The 14,575-nt window shown below is 36.7% G+C and overlaps 1 protein-coding gene across 1 annotated transcript; it reads left to right on the top strand.

Annotated features, from left to right (window-relative positions):
* The first annotated feature begins 2,136 nt into the window (after positions 1 to 2,136).
* Positions 2,137 to 7,603, top strand: LOC149000210 (homeobox-leucine zipper protein HDG5-like). The gene is made up of 13 exons (XM_089140600.1): positions 2,137 to 2,212; positions 2,374 to 2,395; positions 2,501 to 2,685; positions 2,775 to 2,971; positions 3,051 to 3,168; positions 3,262 to 3,450; positions 4,107 to 4,583; positions 4,699 to 4,803; positions 4,888 to 5,103; positions 5,186 to 5,354; positions 5,602 to 5,870; positions 5,959 to 6,054; positions 6,830 to 7,603. Exons 3-13 carry the CDS (start codon positions 2,533 to 2,535, stop codon positions 7,334 to 7,336), a joined length of 2,496 nt encoding a protein of 831 aa, XP_088996726.1. The 5' UTR covers positions 2,137 to 2,212; positions 2,374 to 2,395; positions 2,501 to 2,532; the 3' UTR covers positions 7,337 to 7,603.
* The last annotated feature ends 6,972 nt before the right edge of the window (positions 7,604 to 14,575 follow it).

The raw sequence follows: 14,575 nt of genomic DNA on the forward strand, positions 1-14,575 counted from the left end.
TTGACATATTAGATTAATGTGTAAACAAAATGATAAATGATAAATCAACAAGTTAATGTTAAAAGTCCAAACTATACTAATCATGTTGAAGTTTACCCATATTGTATTCTAGACTCAAATACCCGATACATAGTCTAGTACATCTATTCAATACTCACATTGTCCTACAGTGCCATGCTTAATTGCCACAACAGTTTACCTCTCTTGGTTCTTTTCTTGGTCTCATAGTTATTTTGATGGCAGCTGTTTTGTGATAAACTTGAAAAAACACTATTGAAAGAAAAATGATACCACCCAATTTCAATACCTAATACATAGTGAAATACACCTATACAATAATCAAAATGGCGATACTTTACCTCTCTTGGGTCTTTTCTTGGTTTCATAGTAATTGTATTCATAAATATCAGCCCCAGTTTGAATACTTAAGCTATTTTACTAAATGTAAAAATATAAAGAAGAGGAAAAACCAGTGAACTAATAACAGAACCTAAAATTACCTCTGATCGACTTGCCGCCATACATGCATTCAAAACTAGACAAGACTGATAGCATAAAAATGAATACTCATTGCTTACGTAATAGCCAAAACCAGTTTTTTGGAAATGAGGTTCATCCGGGCCAGCTTGCGCGCACCATGACTCATCCTCGAAGCTTATCCGGTATCTATTCATTTGGTAGTTTTAAGCGTGATGTATATGCCAAAGAAAATAGAGAGTTTCCAAAGATAATAACTTATTTCTTAAAGTACCCATACAATATGAAATACGAAAAAAGCTCAAGGTACAACCATGCTTCTTGTATAATCAAAATATGCTAATTGTGTTGAAATTTACCTAATATTTTCTTAGGTCAAATACTGAACACATAGTATAGTACACCTATCTAATAATTAAACTAGCCTAGAATACCAGCTTTGCCACAAATTTCACCAGTGACATCTATTCTTGGTTTCAATAATATTTGTTGCAATTAGTAGGCAATAAACCCTGAATGAAACCTCAATCTACTTGGTTAATTGGAAAAAAAAAAATCGATGAACTAATAGTAAAGCCTAATAAGTTCTATTCAAATATGTTTGAAACTTAGACTTGAAATAGTGTAGAGAGGCCGGCGGGGATGACGTAAGGGTATGCTCGTAGCTCACCTACCACTCAAAATCGGTTTTTAGAAAAAAATCACTCCGGGCTTTCCGTCCTTCCATTATTTGGTAGTTATTAACGAGAAAGATACATGTCTGGGTGACAAGAACTCTAAAGGCAAGAAGACCATCTTACTAAAAATAGCTGAATAGTTGAAAATATAAAGAAAAAACATAACGCCGCATAATTGAATTCATCGGAAAGTCTAAATATGCCCTTTCCAAAAAAATAACAAAGTCAAAACACGGTAAACTGTAACTTTTTGTCGGATCCAATACCGAACCGATACATAAGTCTAATACCTCTATCCAATAATTAAAATATCCGACAATAGAACACGGTCTCCAAAATTTGGCAAAACATCCGATAATGACACACATTCTCCAAAATTTGACGACTTTCAGCATTTTTTGTGTGCTTTCTAATACAAATGACCTTTTAGCAGAAAACCTTAAATCAATCTAGAAGAAAGATTTGAAATCAAATCACTATACTGAAAAGAAAAAAAGAGAAACCCATAAAGATTTTCCCAACCCGATTCCAACCCCAAAAAAAAAAGCGTGTTCCCACCTACCCCATGAAACGAGTCTCTCATATTTATTACACTTTGTAAAGCAGTAAGGAAAGGAGGATGAGCAAAACCAGGGAAGGTTGACTTTCACGCTGGAAAGCAAAAAAACGTTCACTGCCCTATTGAAGCCGTTCCACTTGTTAAAGAACAGCCCAGGCTGATTTACTGGCATTATCGGTTTCTTGGCCAACGCAGTTATAGTCTCACATAATCACATTTACCATGTTTACGGTAAAGAGTTTTTCGCCAGTATTCGAGTGGAGAGAGAAACTGTAGGCTTGTGTTTCTATGGTAAGAATCTATTTTCTCTCTCTCTCTCTCTCTCTCTCTGAAATCCAGCAAGCATAGAGGTAGAGAGAGCGTGTTGTTTTGTGTTGCCTATATAAACACTTACAGGTAGAGAAGAAGTCATGAAGAGAAGGAGTGAGTTCCAGAGAGAGAGAGAGAGAGAGTCTCGGATTTCTCCTTCCCTGAAAACAACGGGATAGAACTGACAGAGGTTAGTCTTCCCCACTGTCTCCTTCTGCTTCTTCCATTAATTAATTCTTCCTTTGTCGGTCTTTTCTTCTTTAAGATTTCTCTTTTTTATTTCTGGGTTTAAGCTTTTTCATGGAAGTTTTGATACTTATAGATCTTGAAATTTTGTTTCTTCTTTTTCAGGAAGACCCATTAGTCCTTTGAGGTACGGAGAGTCGGAGATAACCCTTTTGAAATTCCTCTCCATTTTCATTTACGGTTTCGTTATTAACTGTTACCTGATCACTCAAAAAAAAAAAAAAAAAAATAGTGCAGGTGAAGTGGAAGAAGAAACAGAAGTCAATGATGTATGTGGGAGATTGTCAAGTTATGCCATTCATGGGAGGAAGTCGAGTTCCATCTGAACCACTCTATCCATCTCCGATGCAAAACGCAAACCTTAATTACTTGCCCAACATTCCCTTTAATCCTTACCCTCCTCCTGCTATGATTCCAGTGAGTCTTCTTTACCAATTTAATCTACAGGTGTTGAGCGTGCTAAAATGCTTTATGGGTTATGAGAAACGCTCTCTTCTTTGTTGCAGAAGGATGAAAGTATGATGCAGTTGATGACAATGGTGAGGGGGAATAATGAAGAGATTGCGAGCCGCTCCGGCAGTGGCCATGCCGATGAAGTTTCTGGTGATGATGATCAAGAACAGGACGATGAGGAGGAACAACCAAAGCACAAGAGGAAGCGTTACCATCGTCACACTGCTAGACAGATACAGGAGATGGAAGCGTAAGCTAACGAACCTTCTTCTTCCTTTTCTCTGTAAATTTTTCTTTTGGGTGTAATCGACTTATTTTGGAGATTTCAGGCTGTTCAAGGAATGCCCGCACCCGGATGACAAGACGAGAATGAAACTCAGTCAGGAACTCGGTCTGAAGCCTCGTCAGGTCAAGTTTTGGTTTCAGAACAGGAGGACTCAAATGAAGGTGCGTATTTTAGTAATAACCCATTTTCTATTTTTAACCTACGCCTTCCCTCTTTTGACCCTTCAATGTCATTTTGACTATTTTGTCTCACAGGCTCAACAAGACAGAACTGATAATGTTCTCCTCAGACAAGAAAACGAAAATTTAAAAAAGGAGAATCTTCGCCTGCAACACTCGTTAAGGAACGTCGTCTGCCCTAACTGTAGTTCTCCGGGCATCTTTGGTGATATATCGTTTGATGAGCAGCAACTTCACCTTGAGAATGCCAGGCTCAAAGAGGAGGTATATTTGTACCAATACTGCTCTCTTCTTTTTAGAGTCTTTGCATGAATTTCTGTTGATTCAAGCCATCTTCATGGATATGGAATGTAGATTTTGTTAATCTCAGCTGTTCTACAAATGGGTGTTTAAGTTTGCATTGATTCTCTTCTTTTAATCTATTTTGCAATTAAGATATATATTGAAGTTGGTAATTAAAAGGGGAAGGTGCTTCACTTTTCCCTTGCACTTTTTTTTTTGATAAATTTTCTTTGCACTTCAATGCTTGGAAGATTTGTGTTTGTATTAGGATTTTGGGGAAGTGTTCCTGTGGGGAAATATGGACCTTGTGGGCCCGGAAAAATGGGAACGCAACGCACGTGGAAGCATCAACAGAAGTGGTCATTCCGCATTTATATGGAGTTCACCCGTAAATGTTGTGCTCTGGATAGAAACCGTTTTTTATATAACGCTCCACTATTTATCACTTGGTATACGAAATTAGTCCATGTTGTAGAGAAGTCGACAAAGCATTTCTTTTGTACAGTTTCATTTTTCTAATGTTCGAAATAACCGTTGTACTTTCATGTGGCAAATGGTAAAATATTAAAGTTTACAGGTATTAATGATATGAAAGTAGACCCCTTTTTTTTTGTTAATTCTATTGAATTTCTTCGCAGCTTGCACGTATCACTTGCATGGCAAGCCGAAGAGGTAGCGGCGGATCGATATTGGCACTGCACCCTCCAGCACAATCTTTTCCATCCCTGGACCTTGACATGGGGATCTACCCAAAGAATTTCCCTGAAACTATTGGAAGTTGCAGTCAGATGGTACCTGTCGCCCCATCACTGATGCCGGAGAACCCGTTTATCGCCGGAGGGGGATTGATTATGGATCAAGAAAGGCCTTTAGCTCTGGAACTAGCCGTGGCTGCTGTCAATGAAGTGATGAAGATGTGCACAACTGATGAACCCCTCTGGATCCTAAACAGCAATGGCACCAACCAAGTACTTAACCTGGAAGAGTATGCAAAGATGTTTCCATGTCCTATTACCTTCAACAGGCAATCAAGTGAATTGAGGACTGAAGCTAGCCGCGGTAGTGCACTTGTTATAATGAATAGCATTACCTTGGTGGAGTCATTCATGGATGCTGTAAGATCTTTATATGAGATTTCCCCCCTGCAATATTGCTTTATTTTATTATTATTTTAAATTTTTTTTTTTTTTTTAATTAAAGTTCCATGATCTTTCTGTCTGGGTGTTTCAGGATAGGTGGGTGGAGCTTTTTCCGTCCATTGTGTCCAGATCAAGAACTGTGCAAGTAATAACATCCGGGGTTTCAGCTGGAAATGCTAGTGGAACACTGCTACTGGTATTAATCTCAATTGATCAGTTCTACTTGATCTTTCGGTTCTTCTCTTTGTAATTCCACTTCTCAATCTATTTCTTTGAACAGATGTATGGAGAGTTTCAGGCCCTTTCACCATTGGTGCCTACGCGTGAGATTCTATTTCTTCGCTATTGCCACCAACATGAACATGAAGGAACTTGGGCAGTTGTTGATTTCCCAGTTGATGTCTTACATGAAAGTCATCATCAATTTGGCCTCCCTATATACAGAAGAAAACCTTCAGGCTGTATGATTCAAGATATGCCTAATGGATATTCAAGGGTAATGGTTGAAATTTTTGCTTTTCAATTGGGATTTCCTCTTAGTTTCATGTTGATGATTTTCTGGAGCCATTTCAACACAGGTGACATGGTTAGAACATTCAGAGATTGAGAACAAACCAGTGCACCAGGTTTTCAATGAATATGTTACTAGTGGAATTGCATTTGGGGCACAACGCTGGTTAGGGGTTTTACAAAGGCAATGTGAGAGGTTTGCAAGTCTTATGGCTAGAAACATACCTGACCTTGGAGGTACTTGTCCGCGATCCCTTTAACCATCCCTACTTGGTTCTATGCTTGATGATGTTTAATTGTGTTTTTATGATATAAACACAAAATGGTATCAAATGAAATGTCTGTGCACTGTTCATCTAGGAAGGTTGAAATATATATATATATATATATTTCCCAGTATTTACATTATGCATTTTTCATTAAAACCCTTGTTAGGATTCTTGTGATTTTTAATTACCTTCTACTAATGACATGATATTTGCAGTCATACCATCTCCAGAGGCAAGGAAGAACTTGATGAAACTGGCCCAGAGGATGACAAAAACATTTTGTGTCAACATTAGCACATCTGGAGGTCAAACATGGAAATCTCTATCTGAAGCTCCGGAAGACACTATTCGTATCACAACAAGGAAAAACACAGAACCTGGGCAACCCAATGGTCTGATCTTAACTGCTGTATCCACAACTTGGCTGCCATTTTCTCATCAGCTAGTCTTTGAACTCTTGAGGGATGAAAACCGCAGATCTCAGGTTTGTATACACAACCTCTTTAAAAAGTGGTTGGAACAAGAGAAATTCTCTAACATATCTCTAATTAATTAACTTTGATGTTTCATAGTTGGATGTTCTTTCAAGTGGGAATTCATTGCATGAGGTTGCCCACATTGCCAATGGCTCGCATCCTGGCAATTGTATTTCTCTTCTTCGCATCAATGTAAGTGCTTCTTTCTGGATAGTTTTTCTATAATAAAGAACCCTAGATGCCTGGCCCCATTACTGAATATCGGAAGAGGAAATAGCAGTTGCAACCCTCATGAAAGACAGAATTTTCATCCCCTTTGATGGTTATGTGCATTTGGGAATTGCATTTCTCTTCTTCGCATGTTTCCTACAAACATCTAAGACCAAGAACCTTGAAAGGCAACATGACCCTATTCCCAAATATGGGAAGTGGAAATAACAACCTCACACCCATTAAAGGCAGAAAGGCTTACCTTCATTGTAATCATAAATGCCCTACCTACCTTCTGCCTGTACTACGTATATGTTTGATATCTAGCTGCTTGATGAAATGTACTGTTTTTGTTCTATAACCCTATGGAGTCCGGGATCCTCTATCCTGACGGGTAAAGGTTTGTGCTCCTTTCATGTTTTTTCACCACACAATAGGGATGATGCTCACCTCCGACTACTGATAAAATAAATCAGTGGATCCCATCCCTATTCCGTCATTGAGAAATGTGAGGGGGAGCACAAATAGTTATCCTGAATGGTAGAGGATCCAGATTCTAACCTATGGCCCTAAATGGAGTACATGTCATCATCTTATCTGTGAGTGAAGTGTACATGAAGGTGTTGTTGATGTCGGCTTTGGATAACCTTTGAAACACTGACCCAACAACCTTGGATACAACCATGGCCAAGCTGAACCCAGTGTGTTTATATCTTATTACCTTATTATTGATTCTTTGTGGTATGAATTAATGCAGGCACCTAGCAACTCCTCTCAGAATGTAGAGCTGATTCTGCAGGAAAGCTATGTGGAACCAGGATATGGGCTAATCGTCTATACCACCATTGACGTTGATGGTGTGCAGCTCGCAATGAGTGGTGATGATCCATCTTACATCCCTGTCAACCCATTAGGCTTCGTTGTACAACCTGCAGCTCCTAATGGTAGTGATGGAAACCTAAGCAGCAAGAGTAACACCTTATCAGAAGACATCAGTGGGTTCTCTTCAGGCTGTTTACTCACTGTAGGCCTTCAAGTGTTGGCAAGCACCATCCCTACAGCAAAACTCAGCCTTTCAAACGTCACAGGCATAACCAACCACATCTGCAATGTTGTTCATCAAATCAACGCAACTCTCAGCACTAATTCAGCTAACAGCGGCAGCGGCAGTGGCAGTGGCAGTGGCAGCAGAAGTCGCAGCTGCAGCCGTGGTGGCTCTGGAAGTGGTAACGGTGGTGGCATGCCCACCACTGCATCAGAGTGATGGTATGAAGATCCCAGCGGAACTCAACCAGCAAAACTGATACAAGAGAGGATCATAGGAACCCTAGTGCTTAAAATGACCATAATGCCCTCTTCCAGAATTTAGAGCGGGTTTTTGTGTAATGGATGAAAAGGTGAGTGAAGGCTCCGGTGAATCCGCTGGAAATAGAGATAGAGATAGAGATAATAAATTTTCCTTTTCTTTGGGGAAACAAATAAATAAAATAAAATAAAATAAAAAAGACATTTAAAATAGTGAATTTTATAGCTAGGGAGCAAATGGGATTTTTAGATATTTAAGTTACTATGGAGGAAGTCAAGAACGCACCAGATGAAATCCTTACTTGTTGGTAGGGCTAGGGTTTCCCAGAGTTCTTGCCCACCACCATTAGTGGTGGTGGTGGGTGGGAAGCTAAACAGGCTTCATCTGTATGGTAGGATGGTGGTTCGGGAATTGACTTCCCCTTGTTGGGCTTTTTCTGGTTTTAAATTAATGAAATCCTATTGTTCGTACAAAATTAATACAAATGTTTCCCTGTCATTGTTGCCTTTAATATACCTGTGAATCTGCTTTGCTCCCTGTTGTGACGTATAGCATTTCTTCTCTTATCTTCTCTATTAAATGGTGCTTTGAATGAACAGAACTGCCTGAGCACACCTGCTACTTAGAAGTGGTTTCCCCGCGTTGCAGGGAAAAATAAATTGCAAATGAACTTTCAAATCTGTGGGGTCTTCTACCTATGAACCATCAATGAAGTTCTGAAACCTGGGGACAAGCACGGAAGGAAGGGAAAGCTACTTCCTTATGTAACCCGGCAGCCTAGGCTTTTAGAGAATTAACTAAACTTTTTGACATAGAAAACATTTCTTTTTTCTTGAACCAGACTTGTTTGTGCAAATATCACAAAGCTAGAACTTTGGATTTGATGATAGAATTTTTAGATAGATTTCTGGCCATTCTTTCATGGTTATTCATTAAGCCTTATAGCTGTTTACCAGGAGAACAAGAAAAAAAAAGAAAAAAAGAAAAATGCATTGTTGTTGTTTAACATTTTCGGAGTTAAGGTGTTCAAATTAGCTTACTTGCATCTCTTACTTATGATGGGTTAGTCATTTTCAATTATCCAACTTTAGAGGCGAGGTTGGATTTGGTTGGATCTTTAAAACCCTAACTCAACCATACTTCCCATCTCATCTTAGTTCTAACCTAGAGTTTGGATCTGCGTGGCATATCTTAGTCTAGGACCAGTTGGGCTCAACTCAAACCTGCATGGCCTTAATTGACCTTGATTAGAGCTAGGAAAGATTAAGTATTTCTTTTGAGCTGGCCCTAAGAGGGTGATGAATTAGTGTAGGCATACTCATTTCAATATTCACTAGTACGATAACATAGGCAAATAAAATATCTATCAAGCTTCCTACATCTATAAGGAACTCCCAGATGTTGGCCTTATATATTTCTCAATACAGTTTTCTAATGTAAATACACATAATAGTCTAAGAACACCAATTCCTGCTTTTATATATATACACCATGGACCAGGCTAAAATCCTGAATCCTAATAAGATCCAACCTGATAAGATTACAATAGGCCCACTCATGCTAAGTGTAGGAAACAAATATGTTTTGGCAATAGATTATGTATTATTGAAGAAGAGAAATGACAACTGCAGGGAGATGGGGAAGAGGGAAGTTATAGAAGGACCACGATAATGGCTAAGCACAAGCTAAGAGTCTAAACCCTAGATAACAGCAAGGTATCTAGTACTAAGGGAGTTTGAAATGTGGGTACGTAATCCTTGCCATGAAGCTGAACAGTTTTCTCTTTTGCCCATTTGTTACAAGGGTACATCAGCTCTAAAGCCCTATTTATTTGCATTCATAGTGGATAGTCTTACTAGAAACATGCAAGATGAGTACCTTGGTGTATGTTATTTGTTGATAATATTTATCGATAAGACTATAGAAGAGATATATTGATGCAAAGCTAGAGTTATGGAAATCAACTTTTAATCAACTGGTTTCAAGATAAATAGAACTTCAGTCAGACTGTGAGCAAAGTTCAAGTAATGTGACCTAAAGGTCAAGAGATAACGCAAAGTAAATGTCTTAGCTCCTTGAGCTCTACCATTAACAATGAGGGTGATATAAAAGATGACATTTCTCATAAGATTAAGGAAGGACCATTGAAGTGGAGAGGTGCTTTGGGTGTCTTTTTCTTATTATAACACCTCTTGCAATTGTGTATATCCCATCTCCTATTGTATAGTCCTCATTTGTGTGTATATATATATATATATATATATGATTAGAAAGTTCTATCCCAATTGTTGTATATTCTATCTCTGCAATAATCATATTAGGAAATTCCTTCTATATATATTGCCCATTGAGGCTTAATACAAAACTCACAGACGCATTGCATTAAATTTTCTAGTGTTAAACAAATGGAAGTGCAACTAGCAAGATTGAGTAATGGATTTCTAGAAATAAGGATGGAATGTGGAGAGTATATCGATCAAGTAGAAATATTCATGGAGAAGGAGCCAATAGTTGCTCACAACTTATCGAGATCCATGGAGGGACCAGGATTAAATGTCAAGCTGATACTATGTTAACAAAATAAACATAGGCAAGATTTGATGTAATGCATCTGTGTGGTTTGTATTGAGCTTTAATGGACAATTTATACAAAAATAACTTCAAATATGATTATTACATAGATTGAGTATACAATCATGAGGATAGAATTTCATAATCCTATATACACAAGTAAGGACTATACAATAGGAGATGGGATATATAAAATTGCATGAGGTCTCATGATAAGAGTTATGTGACAAATATGAGCCTATTAAGGTCAAAGAAAAATTCTATAAGACAGTTATGAGATCGACTATTAAGGGCCGGGCAAAATGTTATGCAACCAAGATGAGCCATATAATTAGAATTAGTGTAATAGAGATGAGGATGGTGAGGAGGATGTGTGGTAAGATTAGGAGAGATAGAGTAAGAAATAATATTAGATCCTGCTTTAAAATTACACCACTTTAAGACAAGCCGCTTGAGGTGGTATAGGCATGTTCAACAAAGACCACTAGAGGCACTTCTAAGGAAGAGTGATAAAATCCGAGTGAATGAAGCTAAAATTGGGTACGCCTAAATTGACTCTTGGAGAAGTAATAAGAAAGGATATGCATATGCTAAGATTAGAAATTGGGTACACCTAAAGTGACTTTTAGAGAAGTAGTAAGAAAGAATATGCATATGCTAAGATTAGAAGCACATAAGAGTGTTGATAGAGTTGCCTAGAAGACTAGAACCAAGCAGTTGATCTCATGTAAAGAGAAATATCTTGAATGCTACTTCAACTTTTTCAGCTACTAATCTTCATTTATGCTTAAAGCAGTTGATCTCATGTAGAAGCCAAAGTGATTCCATCTCTAATTGACTCAATTTCTGTAACTATGGCTGAAACAGTAGCACCATATGAAGCTTTTGCACCCAGATAATACACCCTTTTCCTGCGGAATTATCTCTTTTCTCCCATGCTCCATCAAAATAACAATGAAACACATCATCCAAATTTGCGAAAGCAACACCATTGACTCATAGAGATCAATAGCACTTGTAGAGAGATGGATGATATGAGAAGAAATAGCTTGTAATTTAACAACATGAAATGAAGCACTATTAATAATATGCCAAATAGATGAACCACTTTAAAGAGCTCCAAATAATATGTACAAATCTGATGCAACTTTCACTACTAAACTGGCATGGCTCATACATACCACCATACTCAAATATCACTGGCTATGAGTGATGTCATATAGTAATACAATACATGGACAACCAACCCTAAAACATATGTAGTTGTAGATCATATTGGTGGTCCATCTTCTAAAACCTTTAATTGGTAGTCTTAGGTGTATGATTGATTATTTCTATCTTCAACTAAAAAAAATATCTCATAAAGTACGTGAACATACTACACAATGTAAACATGCAATCTTTCTAGACATGTCTCCTAGAAATACGAAATGCACCATCGTTGCAGCTATAGTTAGTAAGTTTGCATGTGTATTAATGTCATACTAATAAGTGCTTCCAGGTTATATCAATGAAAAAGGAACTTCCACTGTATTTCATCTAGTATTCTGTTTCTATACACGACTTTAAAGCACCTTGTAGTAATCGTCATATTTTATGTGTTTTATTTTCTTTAGTATATCAAAATTTATTACAGTAAAAGAGTCAACCACAGATTGGTCAATTAGATTTCATATTTTATTTTTTTGGGTAGAATACATGATATTTAATCAATCTTTATAAATCAGCAACCATTGTTCTACTTCGATCTAGTATATCTTTCATATTGGTTGACATGTATTAGTTTTTAATAACCCATTACAACTACTAAGACAAGCAAAATGAATAATTTTTTTATGGGGTCTAAAGGGGGGAGGAGAGGAAGATTTACTAGGTGTAAGGATTGACCTTAAAAATCCGATCTTACACAATGGAGCCTTGCTTAGCGAAGCTACATGGAGACTATGGGGTGAACCTAAATTCTTTTGGGCCAAGTTTTATAAATGTATTTAAAACCCAACTTGAGATTTTTTTTGGATGTTTCTCAAGGTATGTACTCTCCTAGGGTTATGAAAAGCATTTAATAAGCCTCAAAATTTTGAAAGAAGGATTAATGTAGCAGATTGGAGAAGGAAGCAGGGTTAATGTATGGACTGATAAGTGGCTGCCCAAAAAAAAAACATTTTGGGTTAGGGTAGGGAGGCCAAGATGGTGTCCTTTGGAGACGGCTGGCCGACCTAATAGAGGATGGAACAAGAAATTTGGAACATCGAATTATTGAAGGTATAGGTGGTTTACTCTATTGGATAGTAGGGCTATTCCATGAGTGAGGCTGGCTACACATCAAGGAGAAGATAGAATTATTTGGGGTGCATCAAAGAATGGGATGTTTTTGACAAAATCTGCATCTCATTTATTGGTAAATCTCTAAGATGCGAAGATGGCCGGTGGTGCAACCTTTGTCCATGAGAGTAAAGGAGTGGGAGACAGTCTCCAAAAGTGTACGAAAGCGGACTAGCATTATAATATCTTCTAAAAAATCCAAAATTTTATGTGGTGTGCATGTGCTGATGTCATCATAATTGGACATGCGTTTAGAAGAAGAGAAGAGAGAAGGCAATTGTCTATGAATATCTTGCTATTTAGCGGGTTTTTTGTAGCAACTCTCATTCTCATTCTCATTTTCAGACTTTTTTTTTATGTGTTTGATATTCATTTTAAATTCTATTTTTGTTTAAAAGAATAGAAACCCACCCCCACCCCCCCACCCCTCAAAAAAAAACCCACCCAAAAAAAAAAATCATAACAAATTTGTTATCTATAATAGATTTTGAGTTAAAAACTCATTCTATTTATTTTTGTGCAAACCACTTAAAATCCAAATACAAATTGAATATATAATAACAAACATACATTCCATTGAAAACCCTACTGTTTCACCTTTTTTTCTCACACCCAACAATCCATTCTAAATTTTCATCATCATTTTTATTAATTTTTCATTTTGACATATCAACCTTTTTTTGTTTCATAATTTACTCTACACAACAATTATCCAATTGTTTTTTCAATTTTCGACTAAAATGAATTCTTGTATTCATTTATTTTAGGAAAATTTTCAAAGACACTCTGAAATGTATGACGATAAAATATAGGCACCTTAGAATTAATGCCAAATTGGCATTGACACCAAAAATATTACTTGAAATTGCAAAATAATACATTTTGTGTACCCCCAATGAAATCATTTAAAAGAAAAAAAAGGGAATCTTTTTGTTTCTCTAGGAAGGTTGTAATCAGGGGGCCCGTCCACAGGAAGTAGACCTATTGGTAGAGAGAGAGAGAGAAATGCTAACTTTTTGGTTAATTATTTTTAAGACTTTAAAAGCAAGAAACACGAGGTGGGTTGATGAAACCATGGGCCTGACCCACCAATAAAAAAGGACCCCAATGCTCCTTCCTTTCCGGCTTTCCCAACTGTAGAAAAAAAGACCTTTCAACAAGACCTTAATCATTTTCTAATGTATTATTATTCTATTCATTCTCTCTCTCTCTCCCTCTCTCTAAGGCATTTTCTTATCTACCTTGTTAATAGATTTTCACACTTTCATTTTTTATTATATGTCTCGGTAATCTGAATATGACTAAGAGGTTGGCATGGCAAATAATTAAAAAAAGAATCTCAAAAATATTCCGGGTATAATTTTGATTGCTTCGAGGAAGTATTCTTACAATCCAATGGTCACAGTTTCTTATTATTATTATTATTATTATTATTTCAATGCAGATATGATGAATAAATTTAATGTTTGTTCTTGATTCTTATATATTCTAAAAAATGTCTAACTTAAAACCTTGAGAATGGATTAAGATTGAGATTTTGTGATTCTGGGTTAGGATTGGCTAGTATGTATTAGGGTTAAGGTCTGAAACAAAGCTTTAATGCCATCTCTTACCTCTTTCTTTTCGTCTGTCTTCTTATTTGTCTTTTCACCTTGTCATTTCTTTTTCCTTCCCTAAATCCAAGCATAGTCCTTGTATTTCTTTTTCATTGTATCTTAGTTAAAGCGAATTAAGGTTAGTGCAGACCTAATATTGAGCTTGAGGGCTTATCTAATTTTGAATCAAAGCAAGACCGTGTTGATCCCAATCAAGGGCACTTGAGTTGATTTTAACAACCATTGCCCAACCTAATCCAGTTGCAACTCAAGAATATGGTTCTTCAATTCAATGTTGTGTCTAAGACACCTACCCTGTAATACAGTTCGATGTAAGAATCACACGACTAGCTAGCACTCATTTTCGCATCCCTTTTAACATTCTTGAAATGGAATAGTGGTGTTGGTTTGTAATTAAAAAAATGTATATTGAAATTGAAACTATACAAAAGAATATTATGGGTAAATTGACATCAAGATGACATGTTCATAATTTTAGAATTATATATATAAATAGAGTACAACACACTTATACATTTATAATTTAGCAATGGATTAGGTAAAAAGCCATACTCCATGATTAATGTTGTTTAGGTATCTACAATTACAAAATTTTGTGTACTATTTGAATAAAATAAATCAAAATGTAGAAAGAGAAAATTAATTTCTTGGGTCCAAATGGTCTATAGTCCTAGTGAAATTCTAATCT

This window comes from Hakea prostrata, chromosome 11 (assembly GCF_041222555.1).
Source record: "Hakea prostrata isolate BN-2017 chromosome 11, UWA_Hpros_2, whole genome shotgun sequence".
Taxonomy (NCBI): domain Eukaryota; kingdom Viridiplantae; phylum Streptophyta; class Magnoliopsida; order Proteales; family Proteaceae; genus Hakea; species Hakea prostrata.

Excerpts from the sequence above, each read along its gene's own strand:
- LOC149000210 (XM_089140600.1), top strand. The coding sequence starts at position 2,533 with ATGATGTATGTGGGAGATTGTCAAGTTATGCCATTCATGGGAGGAAGT. Across the intron at positions 4,584-4,698 it reads TGGAGTCATTCATGGATGCT|GATAGGTGGGTGGAGCTTTT; the intron begins GTAAGATCTTTA and ends TGGGTGTTTCAG. Across the intron at positions 5,104-5,185 it reads TGCCTAATGGATATTCAAGG|GTGACATGGTTAGAACATTC; the intron begins GTAATGGTTGAA and ends ATTTCAACACAG.